This window comes from Peromyscus californicus, unplaced genomic scaffold (assembly GCF_007827085.1).
Source record: "Peromyscus californicus insignis strain IS unplaced genomic scaffold, ASM782708v3 Scaffold_11__1_contigs__length_118956290, whole genome shotgun sequence".
Lineage (NCBI taxonomy): Eukaryota > Metazoa > Chordata > Mammalia > Rodentia > Cricetidae > Peromyscus > Peromyscus californicus.
In genome coordinates this window covers 113,282,919-113,308,282 of record NW_026294402.1, presented here as the reverse complement: position 1 = coordinate 113,308,282, position 25,364 = coordinate 113,282,919, and the positions used below count along the sequence as shown (strand labels likewise).

General features: G+C 48.2%; 1 protein-coding gene across 3 annotated transcripts in view; it reads right to left on the bottom strand.

The window, feature by feature from the left end:
- Itga9 (integrin subunit alpha 9) overlaps positions 1–25,364 on the bottom strand; it is a 314,925-nt gene that overhangs the window by 11,748 nt on the left and 277,813 nt on the right. For 2 of the 3 annotated variants that reach the window (XM_052723809.1, XM_052723831.1), the window contains 4 exons: positions 23,202–23,327; positions 20,719–20,838; positions 15,283–15,384; positions 3,674–3,793 (listed from right to left, as the gene is read on the bottom strand). In XM_052723809.1, the coding sequence (XP_052579769.1) occupies positions 3,674–3,793; positions 15,283–15,384; positions 20,719–20,838; positions 23,202–23,327 (468 nt within the window). Of the gene's footprint in view, positions 1–3,673; positions 3,794–8,092; positions 13,732–15,282; positions 15,385–20,718; positions 20,839–23,201; positions 23,328–25,364 lie in introns of those variants that run through there. The other variant, XM_052723820.1, reaches the window with a different exon arrangement.

Below are 25,364 nucleotides of genomic sequence, written 5' to 3'. Positions count from 1 at the left end.
GTAGCTTTGGTGCCTGTCCTGGAACTCACTCTGTAGACCAGGCTGGCCTTGAACTCACAGAGATCCACCTGGCTCTGCCTCCTGGGTGCTGGGATTGAAGGCGTGCACCACCACCACCCAGCCCAAGATTTTTTAAAATTATAATTAATTTTTGTGTCACATGTGTGCACGTGCGCATACAGAGATCAGAAGACAACTTGTGGGAGTCTGGTCTCTTCTTCCACCCTATAGGTCCCAGGGATCGACCTTGGGTTGTTAGACTTGGAAACAAACCTCTTTACTGGCTAAGTCATCTCACCAGCCACCTTTCTTATTTTTAAAATTAATTAATTTAATGTGTATGTGTGCATGCCTATGTGTATACATGTATGTGTGTGTGTGTGTGTGTGTGTGTGTGTGTGTGTGTGTGCTTGAGTGAATACCTGTGCATGTGTGTGTGCCTCACCTTCCCAGAACACTCAGATGAAACCCATGTTTGTACTGAAATAACAGCACAGTTGAGAAAAGTCCCCTGAGGCAGGGGAGCAGGGTGGAGAGTCGGATCTAGAAGGCTTTACACAAAGGTCACCAAGTTAGCACATAACAGGAACCAGCTGGCAAAGGTGAATGTGGAGACCCCCCCCCCCCCCAAGAAGGCCAGCTAGAGCCAACTGGGGCCACTGCAGAGGTGTCTGAAGGGGACCTGTGACTCATTCCAACACTAAAACACACACTCATGGGTGGCCAGAATTCTGAGTCTCTCAGCTGACAGGATTCAAGAAGGCAGACATCACGTACTGTCATGGACTTAGAGAAAGATGGAGGTCCTTGTAACAAGCCAACAGTCATCAAGTGTCAACAGTCAACCAACTCCTGTACCTCATCTCAGACAAGAGCTTGCCACATAACTGAGAGGCAGGAAGGGAAGTATGAGGTGGTTATAGAGATCAATAAGGAGCAGTCAGCTCTGCTGGGCATCAGAGAGAAGCATGTGTTTTTGCCCGCATTTACTCTGATCTAAGTATCAACAAGGCACAGAGATAACAAGGCATAACTCACCATGCCCTAGCTCACCCTAGACCCTCACCACCTGGTATTAGACTCATAACCATGATGGACGATGGCAAGTTATATGCAATAGCATGTTTGATGCAGAGGAGAGTATGTGTATCCTCTCCCTTCCCTTCAAAGAAGAGTAAAGGGCCCATGGTGCAGTGTAAAGAAGGCTGCCCTTCAGTTCCTTCCTGGAGAAACGAGGCTACAGAGTGCAGCCTATGTGCATGTGGCTCTCACAGGGAACATGGTCTATCACCACATTCTCTCTTAGCAAACAGGACAAAAGCAAAGCCACACCAGTGGTGGTAGGTGGGACGAGGCGCGGAGGGGGGGGGACAGGTGATGGTGCCCTGGGCGGCAGTGAGCTCAGTGGGTAGCCACCAGGAGGTCATGCAGACCATGAGGGGAATGGGAGTGGCCATGACATTCCCTGCTCTGTGTTTGGGCCCATGTGGCTGGAGCAAGGGAGCTTTCTTCTCATTCCAAAAGCCCACATGAAGGCAAATGCCTCTCCCCCTACCCTACCACTGGCCTTTTAAGATTCCAAACACTGATCCCTGTTTCTCCACCCACAGACCAGAGGCCCGCCCTCTCAGCAAGAAGGCACTGGAGCTGCAGACAAGGGAGTGTTAAGAGTCTGTCTGGCTGTGTGGGGTAAACAAAGGACAAACTGGAAGATTAAAAAGGAGGAAATATCTGCTATTGGCAAATAGACAGGAAAATGCACACTTTGCTAAACCTGCCATGGGAGGGTGGATCCGGGGAGCAGTTCAGAATGGCACTTTACACCATGAACTACATTGTTCCATGACTCCATTCCTAGGGTTTCATTCTGAGGACACAATGAAGGATTTGTGCAACTTTCTGACTCTCAGGTCATTCATTCACCGCGGCATTGTTACAAGATATGTACAACCAGGGACAGTCTGGATTCTAGGGCCAGGGCGCTGTAGACTACACAGTTGGCACTGTCATTATGATGTGGCTGGAAATGGGCTCCTAACCACACAGGGAGAGGTTCACAGGGTTGCTGTCAGGGAACAGCAGGCTGCTGGACAGCACAAGGCTGTCTGACATGCACCGACACGAATGATGAGCATACTGTGCGCTGTGTTTCCGTCAATCTTCAGACACCCCTCCAAGTAAAGTACCATTAAGTTTAAAGTGATGGAGCTGATCCTTCATCAGAGAAAGATATACTAAACACACAGTTTCCCTGAGTTTCTAGACTACTTTCATACTCTAAATTGTATTTATTATACATGTATTTTTCGAGATCGAGAGCTGAACCCACAGGGGCGGAGGAGATGGCCGAGTTGGTAAAGTGCCTCTTGGGCAAGCATGAAGGTCTGAGTTCTGATAGTCAGAACCCATGTAAAACAGCCAGGCATGGTGGCACTGGTTTATAATCCCAGTGCTGGGTAGGAGAGAGGGGCAGGCTCCCACTGCTCACTGGCCAGCCATCTTAGCCTAATCTGTTAGCTCCAGGCCAATGAGAAGCTGTGTCTCAAAAACAAGGGTACAACTGGTGAGATGATTCAGGGGTCAAAGGTGCCTGCCGCCAAGCCTGGCAGAGTTCCATCCCTGTAACATACATGGCAGAAGGAGAGAAGTGACTCCTGAAAGTCATCCCTCTAACTGGCACCTGTGGGCCATGGCACACAGGCACACACCTGCATGTGAGTATGTGAGTGTGTACACAGGAACGGAACCCATGGCTTTCAACTGAGAAGTACTTCACCTGAATGTATACTGAGTATTTGTCTGGATAATTTAACTAACAAATTGTCCGTGAATAAGCTGATCCTGTGAGAAAGCCTCACTTACACCGATGTACGCAGAGAAACAGGTCAGGATGGAGGCAGCGCCATGCTCAGCACACTTAGTTCCAAGATGTTACCTCTGGTTACCATATAACATTTTTTTCTTTATTAATGTTATCACGTTTGATTAATGTATATGTACTGTTTTCTAATCCCAAAGAAATTAAGTATTTGGATTTAAAGCATCCGCCCATAGTACTCTCAGAGGTTCTTCCTGTAATAGGCATTTAAAAACTGCTTTGCCAAAGAGCACTGGTTGTTCATTTGCACCCATGAGGTAACTCAAAGCAGGACAAAAGCCTGATGTCTCTGCCTTCGTGGTGGCTTCCTTACCTCTGGTCAGGCTCTGCTTGCCTCTTAATGAGTGTCCACGTAAAAATCCACAGTACCTAAGCTCTCTCTTCCGCCTTCCAGGCCAAAGTCACGGATAACACTGTCTCTAGCCGTAGTGACCTTGCACTCTAGGAAAAGCACAGCTTGCAGACCTATCACCCATAGTGAGATCACTTCCCATGCAGGAGCAAACAACCATCGTACAGGGACCAGACTGGTCTCCGAAGCAATGATACCAGTAACCATTCGGGATGGGTTTGATTTTCTGAGGATAGATAAAATGAGGTGATTGAGGCCCCTTCTCTCTCTCTCTAGTGGTCCAAGAGGAAGCCAGATTCCATCCTCTGCCTGAAGGGGGCACTGACCCCCTCTGTACCTGCACTTTGAGGGAAAACCTTCTCCTAGGTTCCCTATCCCTGGGGAGGCCTGTGACCTGGTGTCCTGGGTGGAAATCTGGAGGCACCTGTGGTCACCAGACTCACCTTCCACAGCAGCACAGCCAGCAGCAGGAAGATAAGGATTCCCACCAGCAAACTGATGGCAATGATCCATCCCACAACGTAGCCACGGGGCTCCAGATTGTGCAAGGCCTCAAAGACCACCTAGAAGGCAACACAAAAGTGAAACCATGAGACCAAGGTTCATGTCTTTTTGGCTAGAAAGATAACGACCCTGATTTCAAATATCACAAACTGAACAAAAGTATAGTTAAAAACGTTAGCCCGTGTTACGTTCCAAAACTAGATGATGATCTTCTACCTTGCATTCTGGTTCTGAAATAAAGGACATGGGGGTGTTTCTCAAGTAGTGAATACTTCTGAATGTTCAACTTAATGGGCCACTTAGTATGGGATCATTTGCTCAAGACTATTTTCCCCAATAGACTGTGGACCACACAAGGGCTAAGCCACTGTCTTGGGTCTCACAGCTGTGCCTAACCTGTTAAAAGAATTCATTCAAGATTGCTGTCCTGCCGGGTGGTGGTGGTGGCAGTGGCAGCAGCGGCGGCGGCGGCGGCGGCAGCGGCGGCAGCGCACGCCTTTAATCCCAGCCCTCGGGAGGCAGAACCAGGTGGATCCCTGTGAGTTTGAGGCCAGCCTGGTCTACAGAGTGAGATCCAGGACTACACAGAGTGAGATCCAGGACTACACGGAGAGACCCTGTCTCGAAAAAACCAAATGTGCTGTCCTTTCTAATCTGAGCCACATGAGGCTGGTGGCCTTATCTCATTGAAGCACACTTGTTTATTTTTATTTATAGGTATGTGTGTATCTGTACATATACCATATGCATGCAGGTGCTCCAAGCTAGAAGATGGGGTCAGATCCCCTGGAGCTGGAGTTGTAAGAGGTTGTGAGCTGCCTCAGGTGGGTGCTGGGTATTTAACTTGGGCTTTCTTTAAGAACAGGTCGGGTGGTGGTGGTGCATGCCTTTAATTCCAGCACTCGGGAGGCAGAGCCAGGCGGATCTCTGTGAGTTCGAGGCCAGCCTGGACTACCAAGTGAGTTCCAGGAAAGGCGCAAAGCTACACAGAGAAACCCTGTCTCGAAAAACCAAAAAAAAAAAAAAAAAAAAAAAAGAACAGCAAGTGCTCTTAACTGCTGAGCCATCTCTCCAGCCCTGAGGCACACTCCTCAACTTCGAAGGAGACTCATGGGTGTCCTACAGTTGGCCTATGTCAGCTCTCAAGAGCCAAGTCTGCATCTCCTCCCAACTCAAGTGACTTTGTGATTTGTTGCCACAGATTGCAGCGGGAATGTCACACCATAGAAAGGCAAGCCAGACAGCGTCCCTCTACGCTCCTGAAGGAGAGTGGGGCGTTTCCCATGCAGTAGCTCATGCTGACCACACTCTCTGGCTCACTTCCAGTCCCACGGGTCAGAAGGAGTGTGGTTTTACAGACTTCAGGTGTCACTTGCTCCCTCTTCTTCCAAAGGGAAAGCCAATCTGATCATCTTTAGTTCCTTCTGTAGTGAAGGGTGGCTGAGTGATACGTGCCAGAGTAGGGGTGGGTGTGGACAGTTACCCACGAGACAGTCAGGCTCTTTGGTTTCCCATGTAGAACCAGAATCCAGAACTTGTCTTAAGGGAAATTCAGTGGAGCAGAAATGCTCCTTCCAATGTGGGGACAAGCTAGAGAAACTGCCTAGAAAATCCAGCAGGCACCTTGGGGGATGGGTGGTGTAAACAGCCAGGGGACCTTAGGCAAAGTGCTTGATTTCTCTGAGCTCGGTTTTTTTGCACCTGTGAATTAAGAGCACTTCAATCCCTCCCTAGAGGTTCAGGCAGAAGTCAGCCAAACCTCCTGCTCTGCCAGGATCCTGAGCCAGGCTGTGAACTCAGTGGGGGGTTAGTTGTAAGGTCCAGGACGCTGAGCTGTGTCCTCTTGGCAAAGCCTTGTTGGAGGTCTGGTTTTGTGGATACAGAGATGAGAATAGCCACTACAATTTAGTCTGGCGAATTTTGTAAGAACACCCCGTCACATCCCGGGAATGTGTGCTTTGTGTCTTGTCTTTTTTCTCAGTGATGTTCTTGGTCTGCTTAGATGTGAGCTCTAGGCCTTGGCAGATCATTTCTTCTATCCTGACTGTAATAAAGTCTGTGAGTGATCTGAGCGCCTTGCAGTGTGCTAAGAAGCCACATCATAGATTAAAAACAAATGAAAGAAATGAATGAACAGAAAAGGGAAGGGAAATCACACAGAGCTCATTTGTGGAGACATACTAACCACCAGCCCACAACTCCACCGCTCAGGAGCCAGGGCCCAGACCTTCACACCCCTCTGAACACCTCTCCTCTCCCTGTTCCCGTGCCTGTCACTGCCCCAGGTCAGGCCCAGCCTTCACTGACACTGTGTCAGGCCCCTCTAGAGCCCCGGGCCCCTCAATTTGTTCTCTAAGAACGTAGATCCTGACATGTCACCTCGGTCATCTCTACTGATGGCTTCTCTTCACTCTGAGCATCTAATTCAGGACACAGAGTAACAGTCTGGTTCCCTTCCTTCCTAGCCCCTCCCAGGTCACGGATTCACATCCCAGCTAGTTAGCCTCGTCCCCTCTGAGGTCCCTGACTCCTTGTTTTGACTCCCTGGAATGCCCTCCCTTCCTGGTTGTGTGACAGGCTCCATAATTGCTTGTCTTAAATACGCTCACACCATCTGACCTGTCAATTCTGTACTTGAAAACATGATCAAAGGCAGGAAATACAAACTACAGAAAAAAGTTTATGCTCAGAGATGTTGGGCTGTGTGGCGGGGAAAGGTACTTGCTGCCAGACACGACAACCTCAGTTCAGTTCCTGGGGTTCGCACGGTGGAAGGAGGAAACAGACTCCCAAAGCTGTCCTCTGACTTCCACACGAGTCATGTGTGTGCCCCACACAGACACACACGCACACAAACATACAAAATAAATAAAATGCAATTAAGAAAATTAAGAGAACTGGAAGATGCTCACTGCAGTATTGTTCATACAGATACAGAATCAGAACTATCCTAAGGGTCTAAGGAGAGGGCCACAGGTTAACTAAATAATGGTTAACCACAAAACAGAACACAAGCTATTAAAAATGAAAACTGTTCTATAAATTATATTTGTCTCTGTGTATGTGTATCTATGTGTAGTGTGTGTGCATGTGTACAGGCATGTATTTATGTTTTTGGGAGAGGGTCTTACTCCATAGCCCAGGCTGGCCTGGAACTTACCATACAGCTTAGCCTGGCTTTGAATTCATAGCAATCCACCTGTGTCAGTCTCCTACATGCTGGGATTACAGTTGTAAACTACCACAGCTGGGTTGATGCACAATCTAAACATTTTATAAATTTATCTTAGCATATGGGTGTCTTGCCTGCATGTATTTCTGGCACCATTTAAGTGCTGGGTGTCCTTGCAGACCAGAGAGGGCATCAGATCCCCTGGAACTGGAGTTTCAGATGGTTGTGAGCTGCCATGTGGGTGCTGGGAATGAAAAAGCCAGTTCCCTTCAAAGAGAAGCCAGTGTTCTTAACCACTGAGCCATCTCTCTGTACTGATGCATACTATTTTAACAAATTAAAGACACGACTCTTGAACAAATATATAGTGAATATAAGTGAAGAGACCCACTGCTTAGGGAGTCATCAGGAGGGTAAAGGGGCTCAACAAAAGATGTCACGGGGTGGGAAAGTATGCCGAAATCAGATGAGTAATCAGACTCAAAGCTGGCCAGTACTCCATAGGAAGATGTGCTTTGGGGTAGATTTTTGGTCAGACAGAAACTGCTTTCTTCCTCACTGGCACACCCACAACTTACAGAGCAGCCTCCCAGATTTTATTCCTGAAGGACAAGACTTTTTAAGGGAACAAGGGTCTGTCACTACACAGAAACCCTCAGAGGGTTAAGACTGTTCCCATCTCTGGCTGGGGATTGAACAGAGGGTACTGAACATTCTAGGCAAGTGCTCTACCATAGAGTTTTATCCTTCACTCTTAATTCTCCTCCTGACTACATATCTGTGGCTTGGGTAGAGACAAGGCCACAGGGGAAGAGTTCTACAATTCACTGACTACTAAATCTGAATGTGGTGTGCTCCTGAGGCCACCACAGGCACAGGTTGCTTCTAAGGGAGAGGGTCAGCTATAAATCACCCTGACTGATTTTTGCTTGCTGTTTAGAAGGTCCAATTCATCTGCAACAGTGCATGTACATGTGTGTGCACATGTGTGTCTGTCCAGATGGGGCTCTGGAAATATTGAGGGATATGATTAATGGCCAGTGGAAGAGTGTGGTGGACTGGACATCTTGCTCCTTTAAAATATTATCCTCCTTGCCGGGTGGTGGTGGCGGTGGTGGTGGTGGCGGTGGCGGCGGTGGCGGTGGCGGTGGTGGCAGCGGCAGCGGCGGTGGCGGCGCATGCCTTTAATCCCAGTACTCGGGGAGGCAGAGCCAGGCGGATCTCTGTGAGTTCGAGGCCAACCTGGTCTGCAGAGCAAGCTCCAGGACAGGCACCAAAACTACACAGAAAAACCCTGTCTCAAAAAACAAACAAACAAAAAAAACAACAAAAAAAACCCCCCACACAAAAAATTATCCTCCATGGCTGTGGTTTCCTCGGGGACCAAGGACTCTGGGGGAGTCCCAGATATCCCGTTCCTGATTCAACCACAGTCCATTTCTATGTGGAAATGGAGTCTGTCCTTTAAAGGGCAATGCTGATAATTGTGATGGTGGCTGGAGGCCACTGATTCAGAGTGGGGGTGGGGCTCCGTTTGTCTGGCTTACTCTTGCTTGGCCATCTCTTACATGATGGTGGCTGCTACTAACTACACCGCCCCGCCCCCATGTGGATGCAATATGCAAAGGGCTTTGCAACAAGGTAGCATTTGACTCATCTCAGTTGCTCAGGAGCGACATGCCACACACTGCCTGTCCTTAAAAGGCACTGTTCACTTCAGTCTCCTCTACCAGAGTTACCAGTACCAGGTGAGAATGTTGACCTTCTAACCAACTCCTCATTCCCACTCTTGTACATCAGGGCTGGTGAGCTTGCAGCCAAACCTGATGACCTGAACTGTGTCCCTGGAACTCACATGGTGGAAGGAGAGAGCCAACTCCTACATGTTGTCCTCTGACCTCTACAGGTACACTATGGCATATGTGTGCCTATACATATACATGCACACACAATAGATAAATAAATGCAATAAAGTTTAAAGTGGCACAAAGAGATTGCTCAGTAGATTAAGAGCACCTGTCATTCTTCCTGAGGACCCAGGTTCAGTTCCCAGCTCCCACATGGCAACTTACACACAACTTCAGTTCCAGAGGATCCAGCACTCTCTTCTGGCTACTCCATGGGTACCAGGCATGTGGTACACAAAAATAAAAGCAAGTAGTGCACATAAATATTTATAGGCAAAACATGTATACACATTGTCTTAGGGCTTCTATTGCTATGAAGAGACACCGTGACCATGGCAAATCTTATAAAGGAAAACTTTTTAATTCAGAGGCTGGCTTACAATTTCAGAGATTTAGTCCATTATTTTCATGACAGCATGCAGACAGACACAGTGCTGGAGAAGGAGCTGAGAGTTCTACATCTTGATCCAAAGGCAACAGGAAGTGAACTGGGCAGAGCTTGAGCACAGGAGATATCAAAGCCCGCCCCGACAGTGACACACTTCCACCAACAAGGCCACACCTCCTAATAGTGTCATTTCCTATGGGGGGCATTTCCTTTCAAACCACCACACACATAAAATAAAAATAAATACATCTTTAAACAACTTGAATATCCACCATTCCGTGTCATTGCCCGCTGCTGCACACAGGAACTTCCAGGGCTTCCCTCTGCTCTCACTGGCTGTGTGTGCTGTGGAGCTGGCCTCTGTCCTCAGTCTTGTCTCCTGCCTTTTGTGGTTTAAACATGCCACACATCTGGTCCGCACACAGCTTTCCCCTCATGAGCCAGGATGCTTCCTCATGCTTGGCAAGCTCACTCCCCGCCAGCTTCCAGGCCTCCCCCCGATTCTGTTCTGCTCCGAATGACTCAGTGGAAACAAGCCCTTGTCAGTTTCCCTGTTGGGTGACACCCTTGCTGCCCTGTATGTAGTAGTCGGCCCCAGGGTGGGTGGTATGGCTATGTCCACCTCCTCCCTCATTCCGCCCCCAGAGCCCAGCACAGCGCCTAACCCTAAGCGAACCCTCAGATACAGCCCCCAGCTGACTAAACGGCAGCCACTGGAAGACATCACTTGTGCATTTGGAGAACTGCACTTGGAGTTTTCTCAGTTTCTGATGGGCAGAGCTTAATTCTCTCACGGGGATGGTGGGTAAAGAGGAAGGACCACCCACCATCTGATGGTACGGGGGTGGGGGGTGGCAATAAATCACAACATAACTTGAGGTTCAAGGTAGGAAAAAAAACCGCTCTCTGTATAGAGGGCATTTTTAACTATAATCACCACTAATTTGCTACAGCAAAACTATAATTGAATAGCAATGCAGCCAAGGAATGGCAAGTGGCACCCTCTGGAGTGAACTTATTTTGCTGTGTGTGGATGGCCCCTCGGCCGAGGTACTCTGGTTTGCATCTTTGGTTGGGTCAGTGCTGGGGAACAGTGGGAAGGGACAGGGTGCTGAAGTCACTGCATGCCAGTCATTCTTCTAGAAGCTTCTTTAAATTAATAAAAATTATGTGTATGCAGGTGTGTCTGCTTGTCTGTATGTGCACCATGCATGCAGGTGACTGAGGAGGCCAGAAGAGCATCATATCCCCTAGAGCTGGAGTCGTAGGAGGTTGTAAGCCACCTAATGTGGGGGCTGGGAATTGAACTCAGATCCTCTGCAAAAGCAGTAAGTGTTCTTAACTTCTGAGCTGTCTCTCCAGACCCTTCTAGGGACTTCTCACTGGTGTTGTTGAAGCCTTCCAACAACTCCAGGGAAACAGAAAGCATCTTTCCCATGTTATAGACAAGAAAACTGAGGCTTGGTGCTTCTCTGATCTCCAAGTTACTGAGTTAGGATGTCAACTTGGGAATTTCTGATTCTTAAGAGGAGGCATGAAGGAAAAAGCGGAAGCCCAGGCCTGACCTTCTGAAAGGATGGCTTCAGAGCACATGCACTGGGAATGTGCTGTCCTGACTGATTTGGCAGGGCAGGCTTATTCAGGCATGCACATAGGATGCAGGAAGGAAGCTTCCTTCCAGGATCTGACCTAGCCTGAGGAAGGAAAACCCCAGTTGGGAAGAGGAGATCAGTGTCTAGGGGGAAGGAGCTGGCTGGACTCTGCAGTTTAAACAAATAACTTAAAACAAGCCAATTATTTCCTTTTCGTAACGAGCATCTTTGCCTTGATCTCAGCTCATTCACCCAGAGTGGTTGGGCACCTCATCAGCACATGACTGAGTGCGTACAAGGCAGAGGGAAAGGGACCTCCAGGCTGCGAGTCCAGCGGTCCAGACACTACTCTTGGCTCAGCCAGTGTGAGATCTTTAATCAATTATTTTCTCTTTGAGTTGCAGACTCCTTTATTCACACAGAAGGGTACTGTGGATTTTCTAGGGACTTCTCTGAATTAATGATCCATATCCCCACATGCAGGAGGAACACATGGCTCCATGGTAGAAGACAAAAGGCCCCAAATGTATTTCCTGTCACATTGGCCCAGAAGCTTGCTCATTCTAGCACATTCTTTTGTTCTGTTTTCAGACAGGATCTTGCTAGGTAGCCAAGGCTGGCCTCAAGTTCAAGATCCTCTTGCTTCTGCCTCCCAAGTGCTGGGACTTCAGGTGGGTCACCACGCCCAACTCACAGTTCTCAAAAGAGAGCAACGCACACAGAGCCTGCCAGTCATCCTTGGACAAGGCTCCCATGCTCTCTCATTAAGATGGCTGCTTGCCCTGGAAGCTCCCCTCAACAAGGGGTCCAAGTGTCTGACTCTTGCTCAGATGCAAGCTTGGCTGACTGGTCACTGCCCTTCACGACTCCTGGAGCACATTGAAGGGGACAACTGTCACTATCTATGGCCCAGTGTTGGCTCTCCTCCCCATGCAGTGAGTCACAGGGAATGATGGGCCCTGTCTCCCTGCCAGAACAGCTGATAACACCAGTGGCCTGGTCCCCAGGTACAGAGTTCCAGCGTTAGCTGGTGAGAGGCTCCTGCCTGACTCCAGAGCCCAGGGCATTGAGTTCTTCAGCCCAGGGCTGAACTCAGCATGGCCCTGGCTCATCAGGCTTCCTGATTTCTTTCATACCCTCACAGTCTGGTTCTCCTGGCAATTTCAAGAGCTCTCAGATACGGTCAAATTCTAGCTCATGTTATTGGCTCCTCACAACCAGCCCTTTGACCTTGTGGTCATCAAGACCCCATCAAGGTCCTCAGGATGGAGACAGCATGGACCAGACAAGTGCCATTGAAGTTAATCTTAGATGTTACTTCTGGTGAGTGTGGTGGTTTAAATGAAAATGGCCACCATATGTTTGAACACTTGGTCCCCAGTTGTTGGAACTACTTGGGAAGGATTGGAAGGCATGGCCTTGTTGGAGGAGGTGTGTCACTGGAGGTGGGCTTTGAGGTTTCAAAAGTCTGCACCATTCCTAGTTATCTGTCTCTGCCTAGTGATTGTGGATCAAGGTGTGAGCTAGGAGGGGCTGTCCAGTGCCAGGCTCCAGTGCCAGGCTCCAGTGCCAGGCTCCAGTGCCAGGCCCTCCTGCTTGCTGCCACGTTCCTCACTATGATGCTCACGGACTCACCCTCTAACATCGTCAGCCACAAATAAATCTCTTTTATAAGTTGCCTCAGGTGTGATGTCTTATCACAGCAAAAGAAAAGTAATTAAGAGTAAACATCTCTGATGGATTCATTAAGGAGCAAGTCCTCAAAAAATACACTGCATATGTCTAGTGATGGGCAGATGCCTTGTAAATCACTGCTGCACCATGACATAAACATAAAAGACACGCATGCCGAGGATGGACCTTAGGGCAGACCACTTGCCTGACATGTTTAAGGCCCCAGGTGCTGTGGGGTAGTCTTTCCGTATGCTGTGAATATGTGTTGCTATCATTGGATAATAAAGAAGCTGCTCTTGGCGATACATAGATTAATAGAAATGGGTTAATTTAAGATAAAAGAGTTAGTTAGCAATAAGCCTAAGTCATAGACCAAACAGTTTGTAATTAATATAAGCCTCTGTGTGTTTATTTGGGACAAAGCGGCTTAGGGACACAGGAAAACTTCCAGCTACATCCAGGCTTGATTCCCAGCATGGGGGTTGGGGTGGGGTGGGGGAGATGATACAAGAAAAAGCATTTGATTTTCCTAATTCATTATCATGTAGCTATTTACAGTTAAAACCCGGATGATGTTCCTCCTCTTACCCATGCCATGCTGGACACCAGACACAGACACATTTTCTCATCAGCCCAAGGCTACAATTGGTGCCTAATCTGAGAGGCTGTGAAATGTCACCTGATTTAAGTCTGCTGGACAGCCTCTGTGGAAATCCCCCTTCAGATGAGCGGTTGACAGGAGCCAGACGCTCAGAAAAATCATGTGTGTGTGGGGGAATGTACTTCTTCTAAAACCAGAAGTCTTCCTACTCAGAGAAGATTTTTTTTCCCCTACTAGGAAAGTTAAGAACACACTGCAGAATGGAATCTTAGTTTATGGACCAAAAAGGCGGTGGTGGGAGGGGCCTTCAAGAAGGGCTCTCTTGGGATTCTCATGATGTGTTCCTTCCCCTCCCTGTTGGGAGCATGAAAAAACCAACAACAGCTTCTTGCCAATACTTGACAGGGAGAAGACCACCACAGCGTTCCAAACAGGAGAGTCAATGACTTAGAGCCCCACACCACGGTGCTGCTTCACGACTCTCTGAGCCCCATACCACGGTGCTGCTCCATGGCTCTCTGCCCCCACACCACGGGGCTGTGCCACGGTTCTCTGAGGCCCACACCACCGTGCTGCTCCACGGCTCTCTGCCCCCACACCACGGTGCTGCTTCACGACTCTCTGAGCCCCACACCACGGTGCTGCTCCACGGCTCTCTGCCCCCTGGGTGAAGACGACACATCCAGTGTTTTCTGTCCACCTACACAAGCGACCTCATCTGTCGCACACCTGTTAATTATTTCTACTGGCGGATGCCGGGCATGTTTCATCCCATAGCGATCTTTAACCAGTGCTGTGACAGTGAGCAGGGCAGGGCTACTGCTCTCTCACTTTTTAGAAGCGGCGCTGAGCCACCGGCGAAGTGGTCAGAACACAAAGGAAAAAAGAGACAAGTGCCAGCCCCAAATATTTGACCTGTCAGAAAAACCCAGCCAGAGTAGTGGAGGACTTGAGTTTCATTCTGGGCAACTTGTCCATGTGAAAAGAGGTCAGGACAGACACCATCCCTGCACTGACGTGAGATGGCTGACCCCTCATGAGTGCTGTTATCCCTATGTTTTTAGACACCTCAGACTGGCTGATGGTCTCATGATAAACTCAGTGGAAATAGGAACAGGATTGGGATGTTACTGAACTTAGAGCTCACTGCTTTAGCTAGACTGGCTGGCCACCAAGCCCCGGGGAGCTGCCTCTCTGCATGTCCCCAGTGCTGCGATTGGGGGCCCATACTGCCACATCCGGCTTCTTACATGGGTGCTGGGAACTCAAATTCATCACCCTTGCCCTGCACCACTCTACTGACTGAACCGTTGCCCCAGCCCTCACATCCCAGTATTATGAAATGGTGCATCTCTGTTGTGGTTGGAAAATAAGTTCTCGATCTTTTTCTGTGCAAGTACATAACTCTTCTTGACTTCACTTCCTAAGTTTGTTAAAGCAATACAGATTCTCCAAGAGAGGGCAAGTCTCCCTTGAGAGAAGGTAAAATCCATGGGAGGGGATGCCGAATAGCAGCAGGTCGCACACCTCCTCAGCAGGGCAGTTCCTTGGCTCTCTTCCCTGTCTATTCCCCTAGGACTGGACTTGGGAGAGTGTCAAACAGCGGATGACCCTTCCCTCCTCAGGAACAAGAAAAAAAATACAGAATTCCAAGACCTCCCTTTTTGTCCAGTGTCTCCCTCACCAGACAGCTAAGCTGTGAGGTTCACTGCCTGCTCTGAGGCCTGGCAACTTGAAGGAGAACGAGAGAGGAAGAGAGCCTGAAAGAGGTTCTAGGTCTTGGCAGCTTGACATGGCCTCTTTAAGACAAGCAAGCAATTGTTTCCCAAGCCCCCCTCAAACACCCCCGCCCTGTGCTTATCCGTGGAACAGCACAGGCAGGGAGCAGAAGAGAGTTTAGGGAAGGGACCTAGAGAGATAAAAATAGCCCTGGCTTCAGAGTGGAAATCTAAGCTCTGCTGAGGATACTTCCAGACAGTTTTTCCTTTGGCCAATCACTCCAAGCAACTCTTGCATACCAACGGCGTCCTAAGAACAATTTTAACACAACAACAGAACCATGAGGCCTTCCAGGGGGCCCTGGAAGCCAGAGCAGGCATGGCTTTGGGTCTACCACAAACCCTTCATCCTGGCTTAGAGAATCTCTTTCCCCTCAGATCCCAGCTCCAAGTCCCCAGTCCTCTGAGGAGAGCTGTCCCAGGGCAGCTGACTCACCTGAGTCTCTTCTGCATTCCCATTAGCTATCTCCACCACTCTCAGGGCAGGATCCACCTTCACCTTGGCTCGAGCCATGAACTGGATGACAGAAGCGCTGTCCTGTGGAAGAAACGACACACTTTGTGAGATGGATTTCAAATGACTCGCCCACGAGAGGGACTACGCAGAGCTGAGCTCTCAGGGCTCCATGAAGATTCCAAACGCATTTTACCACTAAACTAGCAGCTTCCTTATCACAGGCACCCGTGAAGACACACACTTCCAGCCTCTCTTGAGAATTCCTTTGGGTGGGGGAGAGCGCAGAGTCACCATTGCGTTTACCAGTAAGGAGCATGCAAGCCTGCGGTTTCCGGTGGTGAGGGCTAGATAGCTGGTGATTGATACTGACATATTCACAAAGAGCAGAGGATAAATAAAGCTGTTTAATTGTGTGCAACAAATCCCAGCCCGGCATTCCCCAGAAGGCATCTGACTCCCATTTTCTAGTCATCTTGCCCTGACCACAGTCCTCAGAACCATGAAGGCTTAGTTATTCTTAACTCTTTCTTTGCTCTTGAATGAAGCTCTCTAGAAACTGAAGCCATTGAACATTCGAAGAGGGTATCCGATGGAATGATGTTGGGCTGTGGTAAGGTGGGGGAGATAAACATCTAGTTTATAAATTAGGTCTAAGGGGCAAAGAGGGGGACCTCTGAGACTCTGCCTGTTGGCAGAAGCAGCTGGAAACCTTGCTGTAGGCTCAGTTTCAAAGCCACAATCCAGATAACAAGCACATGACTCCAAAGCAGGGATGGAGAAGATGTGGGTTGGCAAAATTCGGGCCTCAGGAAAAGCCAGCATCCCAGGCCAGATGGGGCCTTGCTGATTGTGAAGGCCCCTCGCTGCCCCTGCGGGATGGCTGGGCTCTGCCAGCCAGGTGTCTTTAGTATCTCCACCTTCTGATTGAGTTCCTCTGTCACTTGAGGAAGCCACTATGGTTTATACATGTCCCTAGAATTCAAGTGTTGGAAATGTAATCCCTGGAGCCATGCCTGTGTGGAATTCAGGGGCAGGCTTCTGGTAGTTAGATTAGGCCAAGTCAAGAGGGTGGAGTGTCCATGCTGTATGGCAGTTTCCTGGGATTGAAACCTTTTCTCCAAGAGGAGGTAGAAGGTTAATGTGATGCAGGAGGTAAAGGAGAGGTCACATGTCTGGAAGGGTGAAACTAGGAAGATTCTGGAAGCCCCGCCCAGCTTTATAAAAGGAGCAAACAGTTGCTGGGGGAGGGGACTTTGGGGTAGGGGGCTTTGACCAGAGATGGTGGAGCTGCCTGTAAGCAGTTCACAGAATTGAAGGCTGTAGTCTTTGGGTGGCCACCTATATGGGGGCGGGCCCTTCCGTGATGGGGGCTGGTGTTTCAGTGATGGGGAGGGCCTTTCAGTGATGGGAGCTGGTCTTTTAGTGATGGGGAGGGCCTTTCAGTGATGGGAGCTGGTCTTTTAGTGATGGGGAGGGCCTTTCAGTGATGGGAGCGGGCCTTTCAGTGATGCAGGGGCTGTCTTGCTGTTTTATCCTAGCTCCTGTAAGTGACCACTCATCTATACTCCTGTAGTAACCACAACAAATATTCACTGGCCCACCAAACTGGACTCTGGCCCAGTTGTTACTTTGGATTGATGTGGGTTTCCTTTCAGAGTAGATTCCCCCCGTCCCATGAGTGAGTGTGTGTGTGTGTGTGTGTGTGTGTGTGTGTGTGTGTGTGTGATGTCTCCACAGGAAAAGTCTGTCACACAACACTACGGTGGCAGTTTTCTAAGAAGAGGAGAGACCTGGGCTCTCACGATGTGAGGCTCCTCTTGTGCCACTGTGTAGCATGAGGCGCTCACCAGAGGCCAAACCTATGTAGGCACCCTGCCCTTGAACTTCTCAAGGCCACTGAGACAAAGGAGCATCTACTGTTTACCCATCACCCAGTCCCATGCTCCCTGTAATACTAACAGAAAATGGGTGAACACCTACCCTGGCTAAATGTACCAAGAAACAACGAAGGCCTCTCCCTCTAGACATAAGTTCCAAGGGGGACTTTGCTCATCACCCGGGAAACCACAGAGACCACCCTGGAGCGGCACAAGGGGGCTTTCGATAGTGTACTTTACCTGAGGGTTGTGTAGAAATTATTGTTCTTTTAAAGACAGCTTAAGAGTTTTATAAACATGTATCACTTGTCTGTATTAATGAGCTTTAATGTGATGTTTCTAGATACTCACAGGAGTGCTGGGCTCCTGTGTGTGAGCTCCACTTGAACTGCAGAGCTATAGATGCACTGGTCAAATCTAGCATGGTTATTAAAATTAATGTTAATTATGTATATTTGTGTGTGCGCGCGTATGCACACATGAGTGCATGTGCCTGCAGAGGCCAGCAGAGGGTGTTGGCTCCCCTGGAGCTGGAGTTACAGGAAGCTGTGAGTCACCATGTGGGTGCTAGGAACTGAGCTCTGTCTGGTCCTCTGGAAGAACAGTCAGCTCTCCAGCTCCCCCATCTTTTTTTCCCTTATCACTCCCTTCCTTAATAAAAATACATTTTAAAATGCTTCTTGGAGGATAGTCATTCAAAAGAATATTTGTTTCATAAAATCTTCCAGCAATTTAATAGTTTTTTAAATTTTGGTTTCATGTATCCTCTGTTTATTTTACACTTAATTAACTACATAATTAATTTGTGTGGTAGTGTTGGAGGCCATGTACAGGTCCTAGCCTGCATGAGAGGTCAGTAAACAGCGTTCATTGGTCAGTTTTCTCCTTGCATCATGTAGATTGTGGGGATGGAACATAGGCGGACAGGCTTGGCAGCAAGCGCCTTTACCCACTTGCCATACCCTGTCCTCTGATACTGTACTTTCTATTATGAATCATCATTATCACCACCTTAGAGATTAACAGTGATAATGACGGTTGGGTTAAAGGTCCTGCAGATGAAGGGCTGGCTTACAGCAGGCCCCTGGTGGCTGTGAAGAAGGCCTTAGGGACACTTTCAAAGAAATCCTATCCTATGATGATTTAAAAAATCAGACCCAACATTTCAAATGAAAACTAGATGAGGTTAAAACAATAAAACCTCAAATTCCCTTGTCTGGAGCCAGACCTTGAGGTCAAAGGAAAATAAACACAACTCTAGGCTGAGGCCAGTCACAAGGTCTGTGTTGATCTAAGTCCTCAGGGAGACCCAATGGCCCAAGGGCCATCTGGTTGACTCTCCCAAGGCACTGTGCTAGGGTCCAGGCCTGAAACACGGTTTCAGACGCAGAGGCAGCTGGGCCCCATGTGGCTCCCCAGCCAGTCTTGTCACAGGCTGCCCTCTGGACCTAAGTTCTGCTGGAGGGCCACTCAGAGAATGAGCCTCCAAGGCCCCGTGTGACACCCCAGAGCTGCCACCTCCCTTGCCTGGGGCTCCGTTGGTTTGGCTGACTCAACAGTTCCTGGGATGTGGTCCTTCCTACATCTGGGAGGACTGTCATTCAAAAGAATATTTCTGTTTCATAAAATCTTCCAGCAATTTAGTAGTTTTGTAATTTTGGTTTCAAGTATCCTCTATTTATTTTATATTTAATTAACTACTTGATTAATTTTCTGTGGGAGTTTTGGGGGTCATTACAGGCCCTAGCTTGTACAGCACTGGTCCCTGGAGACAGATTCGGAACAACCAGCTCGGAGCTGCTCACAGTTACACTCAGCCCCTGTGACCGAAGGCCAAGCAGCAGCCATGGGACAGAGGGCGAAGAAATGCCAGAGAGGTCTTCACTGTCAGTGCCATCGCTCGGGGACAAGTGAGTGTCACAGGAAATACAGCTGTCAGCAGCACTGGTGAGACAGGCAGGCAGGTATGCAGACTCTCGGGGACCGTGCGAGGCGGCGTCTCCTTGGAGGAGGATGGCGGAGTATAGCTCACACCTAGCCTCCTCTAACATTGTCCTGTAGAAAGTGGGTACACCAGGGAAGCCCTGAGTGTGAGCCCAACTTCCCCAAACCACTTTCCAAGGTAGGGAACCCAGATGGTATCCAGCTCAATGTAGTATGTGGAGACTATAATAGCTACAGCAATGAGGGAAAGCAGAGTAAAGCCAAAGCCCGTCCTCCAAAGCCTGCCTGCATCTCCTCAGGCTGGCACATCACTGCTGGGTCTAATTAAAAGCTGACCACGAGATGGTTCTGATGGTACCTGTGGATGGCTTTATACACACCATGCACAATTAGTCTTTTCAAATAAAAATAATTAGGAACTCTGAGGCTAACACGTATATTTTACCTTCATGTCCAATTATTTCTATAGCATTCTGTGGCACCAAGCCTCTCACACTCAGCTAGCTCTTACCTTAAAATAAATCACAGTAAACCTCTATTAAGGGCTACTGATTTGCTGAAAGGCATTTTGAACCGTATTTGATAAACTCACAGTAGCAAAGTGATCTGTGATTCACAAGTCCAACTTCTTTGAGGGATCATTTGAACAGGCAATCAGGCAAACTAAGCTTCATGGGTCAAATCTGGCCCTCTGCTTGCTTGTGAAAGATAAAGTTTTATTAGGCACATAGCCTGCCCTGCATTTGAATATTGTCTGGGACTGCTGGCAGAGTTGAATGTTTGCAAATGACTTAATTAGCATGTGCATCTGTGCCATCTACGCCCCGCTGTAGCGATGAACATGGGTAGCCCAACACAAAATCAACTTATTTAAAACACTGAGAGTTTGTTTGTTGTTTTCGTAAGTCAATAAACAGTCTCAAGCCTGACTTCATATGCGACCATAGTATGTCACAGTGTCAAAAGACTGAACATTCATGATCTGGCCCATAAAGCCTAAAACAGTTCTTGCTAACCCTTGATAAGAAAAGGCTGGCCAATCTTTGATCAAAAACAAAACATGATCCTCAAATCAGCAGAATTTGTGAGCTCGTCAGAACAGCAGCATCTCAGATTCTATCCCCCAAGAAACTGAGGTTTTATAAACCCAAAGAGGAACACACATACACTCACACTTAGTTTTTCCAGACAGGGTTTCTCTATGTAGCCATGGCTGTCCTGGAACTCATTCTGTAGACCAGGCTGGCCTCAAGCTCAGAGCTTCATCTGCCTCGGCTTTCCAAAGGTGTGCACCACCACACCCTACCTGCTAGCCCAAGGAAAATTAAAGAATGACAAAATGGATGGGCAGATGAGAATGTGGGAAGCTGGTAAAGATGCTGAATGGCCAAGTCTTCATGTAGCAGTCCCAGCATTCCGAATTTCTAATAAGCTGTCACCCATCCTTGGATTAATCTTGAACACTGAGTGTCTGGTATTGTTTCTTGGCAACATCTGGTGGAAGAATCACCAGTGGTGCATGTGGGGAAAGTTTGACAAGGAGCAGCCTGAGTGTTGCAGGAAACTGATTCCGGGGGTTCTGTCAGGGACTCACCTTCTTCAGTATTTCTGTGTTCAGCAGCATGTACAGGTCTATGGTACGGCTCTCTTCTTTAGGGAGGGCGCTAAGGTTGCAGCGCACTGTTAGACAGAAACTCCCTAGCTTTTCACAGTCCTGAGGAGAAAATTTCCAGATGGAATTAAGAGACGGACACAATCCAAAGCCGTCCACAGAGCAGAGCATCTCTTATGGTAAATGAGGCGATTCCAGGACAAAGAAATCAAGAGGGAGGAAGAAACAGGGCCCCGGGAGTGGCTGATAGCAGACCCTGCCCAAGATTCCATCCCCAGCTCCAAAACACAGAGTATAATAGGAATTAGGTGTGCCTAGTCACAGAATACATATGTCCTATAAAGTCATTTATAAAAAAGTGACTTTTAAACAAATATGATATGTTTGTTGTATGGAGGGGTTGTGTAACCTGAACTATTTCCCCGATTTCTTCTGTTTAAAACTATATCTCATAATTCTATTACTGTTATTTAGTATATAAATCGTATTGCTATAAAAAATAGCTTAAAAAAAACCAAACAACTATAACATACCCCGCCCCCCCTACAAACTAAAGAAGATGTAATTATGCTCTGCCACCGCCAGAGGGCGGTAGAAGGATTTCTGACCTGGTGGGCACTAGGGTTCTGCACCCTAGTCTCTGGGGCAGTCCACGACTAGGCAGAAAGTGGTTCTGTGGTTAATCCTACTGAAAAGCTGTATTTAACAAGGAGAACCAATTCTTCTCAAAAAGAAACATGTACATGTCCTGATGTACTTTTACGAGTTTTGAACAAGAATACTTTCCAACTACGGCCAATTCTGCGAGAGCTGTGGCAGGTACTCATCATGTGCCTGTTTCCAGTGGGGGCCTTAGAGAACAAAAGAGCCGTATGACTCCTTCTCAGGGAGATACATAGACTGCTAAGTGAAAGTTTATTCCCAATGATCAAGGAGGAATTTTCCTTTTGAAGTGTGTCATTATATGCACACACATGTATGTATATACCTGTGTGACATGTATATATGCCCATGTGAAGCTTCCCTTTCAGGGGACGTTTTCAGCCTGATCTCTGACCTGGAGTTGTGTGTAGCACACAGCCAGATGTCACTATATCTAACTGTCCCCTAGGGCCTTTAAAAAGACGGGCCACCCTTGCCTTGTGCGCCAGTGGTCAGCTTGATACAATCTAGAATCCCAGGAGACAGTTTCCACAAGGGACTGTCTGGATCAGGGTGGCCTGTGGGGGGCTGTCTCTGTTATGCTGATTGATGTGGGAAGACCCGCCCACTGTGGGTGGCACCATTCCCAGGCAGGGCGTCCTGAACTGTGTAGAGTGGAGGAAGTGAGCTGAGCACAAGCAGGAGAGTGTTAACTCTTTCCATTCTGCTTGTTTGCTGTGGATGCAAGGTGACTAGGTGTCATGTGACTTCTGCATAGGCTGCACCCTGGGAACTGTGGGCTAAAATTAACCCCTTTTCTTCTAAATTGCTTACGCCCAGGTGTATTGTCATAGCAAAAAGAAACAAAACTGAGATGGTATGCAAGTGAAAAAAAGAAAATCCAGACCTCTCATATCAGATAGTTGGGCTTCTCTGTGGGGTGTGAGATGTGCATGAGTATGGGGTGTGTTTAGGTGGAAGTAAAGAGCTAAAGAGATGTAATCAGGATACGGGAAAGGCCGGCTTTGGAAAAGCACCAATGAGGTAAAACACACGCAGTAAAAAGAACAAATTGTGAGTAAACATCTTATTTTATATATGTTTTCACCTGGAGAACCACCCTGATCATGCTACCGAACATTTTTGTCACCTTCATTACTTCTGAACTTCTTATACACAAAATATTCCAGAATGTTCGTTTGTTCTTGACGTCTTTCATTTAGTGTAATTTCGTGAGACTTAAGCTGTGTAGTGTATGGAACACGAGTAGTTATACTTTTCATTGTTCTATAATATTCCTGAGTATGAATATACTTAACTGTTTATTCATCGCACTGTTGATAAATATCTGAATTGCTCTGATTTTAGCTACTATAAAATTGCTTCAAACATTCCTGTGTCTTTCAATGACACATGCATTCACTTCTTGGAGATAGACCCAGAAATGGTATGTTTTTCTGGGTTGCAGAATGCATACATGTTTAATTTTAATAGAAATTGCTAGAAGGTTTCCCCAGTGTGTTGTGCAAGAACTGTGACACTTTCGTAGATTCCTTCTAGAGGAGAAATCATTCACATCCTGTTTGGTGGGCTGTAAAGGTTTTCTGTTTGTCAGACAATGGAATTTGGAATATAAATTTAACAACTTGATTGAAATCCTGGGCTGAAAAATAGGATTTGATCACAGTCCTTGAATCTTTTTGAGTCAGCTAATGAAAACCAGATTTCAGAAGAAACATGGAGCAGAAGGACTGGCCTCTCGTCTCCGACATGCCTTCCTGTGAGCCCACCCTCAGGGTCCCAGTCATTGAGCAACTTCTTACCAACACTTTCCTTCCAGATTTGGTGAAAAAAGCAAATATGGTGTGGAAGATGTTTTCTTGTTCTTGAGGGATGATGCAGGGGGTTGGGTTCCTCTGGAAAGAGCAGTTGCCCTTTTCTTGGCTCACCTGGAAATGGAGAGCGATCCGTGAGAGCCAGCAGGCTAAGAACAGGTCTAGAATCATCCAACACAGCAGCAGAGCACACGTTCTCCTTGCTACCATTCTCCAGAAGGCAAGGGTGTTTTGTGAGGCAGGATCTTAACTGTGTTTCCCAGTTTGGCCTTGAGCTCCTGGCTTCAAGATATCCTCCTGCCTCAGCCGGCCTAGCAGCCAGGACCACAGGCTTGTGCCACAGCTCTGGCTGAGAAGTGTTTGAGGCATAAGTTTGCACAGAAAATGTGGCTATTAAGTCCTCAAATGCAAACCAACAGTTCTAACCCTCCACATTCTGTTTCCCAAGCTCATTACATAATTCCTTTCAAACAGGCATTTAGGAGGCAAAGAAGTTGAAGTCCCTTGCTAGCAGAGTTAAGAGCCCTGGTCTGGAGCTCACACCTCCTGGGACCTTAGGTCCATCAAAATATAAATGGGCCTCATGCATGGCCCACTGCTAGAAGTTTTAGAATGCTCCATGGAGCCGTCAGGACGCTGTAAAACCCCTTAAGATCTTGAGAGGCAAAAAGGGCATCAAGAATTGCTCTGGGTCCTCATTTCTGCTCCAACTGGAGTATCAGCCACATGGTGGGTACCTGAGATTTGGATATGTGGGCTCTTGCTCTTTCCTCTTTCAAGTATGTGGGACTCCCCTTGCCCTGCTTGTCCCTTGAGTGAACAGTACTGACAGGCCCAGAGAAGACAGTCTTCTACCTAGAAGGTCCAGCGAAGACCCCCAGGCCTGGCCATCATTCCACACAGCTGGTCTCTGTCTAGAAAGGCTCAGAGCCTTGCAGGACAGACACGCTAACCCTCACTGAAATCAGAAGTAGGCAAAGGGTTCCTCAGTGCTCCGAAAACTGGTGCTTGTGGTTCCAGGCAGGGAGAGGAATCTGATTGCCAAGCCATCCTAGCTGGTTTCAAACAAGAGCCCCTGGTGTGAGAAGATGGTGCTGACATTGGCCACAGGTGCCAGCAGAGAGGGGCGGGGCCGGGGGGGGCTGAGACTGGCAGCCAAGGGGTGAGAAATAGCTGGGCCTTGGTGTCGAGCTGGAGGGGCAGAGTCACAGCTCAGAACTCAACTGCTTCCTCCAAGGGCATCTCTAGGGTGGCATGTGAGCAGGGAAGTGATGGTCAGGCCATCTGATGCCTTGTGACAATCTGCCCCTGGTGGAATGTGGAGACAGGAAACAGAGTGAAGCCTTGTGGGTGAAAATCTTGGCTGTTGCACCTTGACTGTGGTTACGTGGGAATCATTTTAATCAGGAAATAACCGCTTTTCTGGGAGGCTCAGGGTGGTCTTGTTTCACCAAGAGAATGAAGGCTCCCGGGGTCGCCACAGGGTCTGATCTGGAGCAGCTAAAATCCAGCCACTCAGTTCCTGAGCAGGGTCACTACAGGGAGGCATTCCTCTAGACAGGATGGGTAGGTCACAGCCATGGACGGTAGGTAACACCCGAGACCAGCTTTGAATGCCTTTTGCATTTTAACATTTGATTCACAACAGTCCCACGGGACAGGGCCTTTTCTAGTGTCATTTTAAAGATGGAGATACAGGAAGAAGAGGAAGGCAGAGCAGCAGTACCCCTGAGAGCAGGCCACACCCCAGTACCCACAGCCCAGCACGAGGGGCAGGGGTCAAGGATGGAGTGTGGTGGGAGCCAGGGAGGGCATTCATCCATCATCTTTTTACCCAGAATTCTTCACGGTGATTCATTTGGCCACTGAACCCCCACTCCCCCAAAAGACTGACTCCTAGCCAGCTCATGGGAGGTGCCAGTGCCTGCAGTTGGGAGGCCAGGCCACTCTGTGCCGTCTCGGGGTTGGAAGGGGAACAGAGCACCCCGGAATGTTGTTTTAGGATGGCAGTAGTTCCCAGGTCAGGCAGTCCTTGGCCTTGGCTGACAGATAAGGGACTTGAGGTCTTAGGCTCAGTGACTTGTCCAAGGTTACGTGATTGGCTGTGAGCAGCAGCCCGCACCCAGTAAAAGGAACTCAGAGAGCAGATAC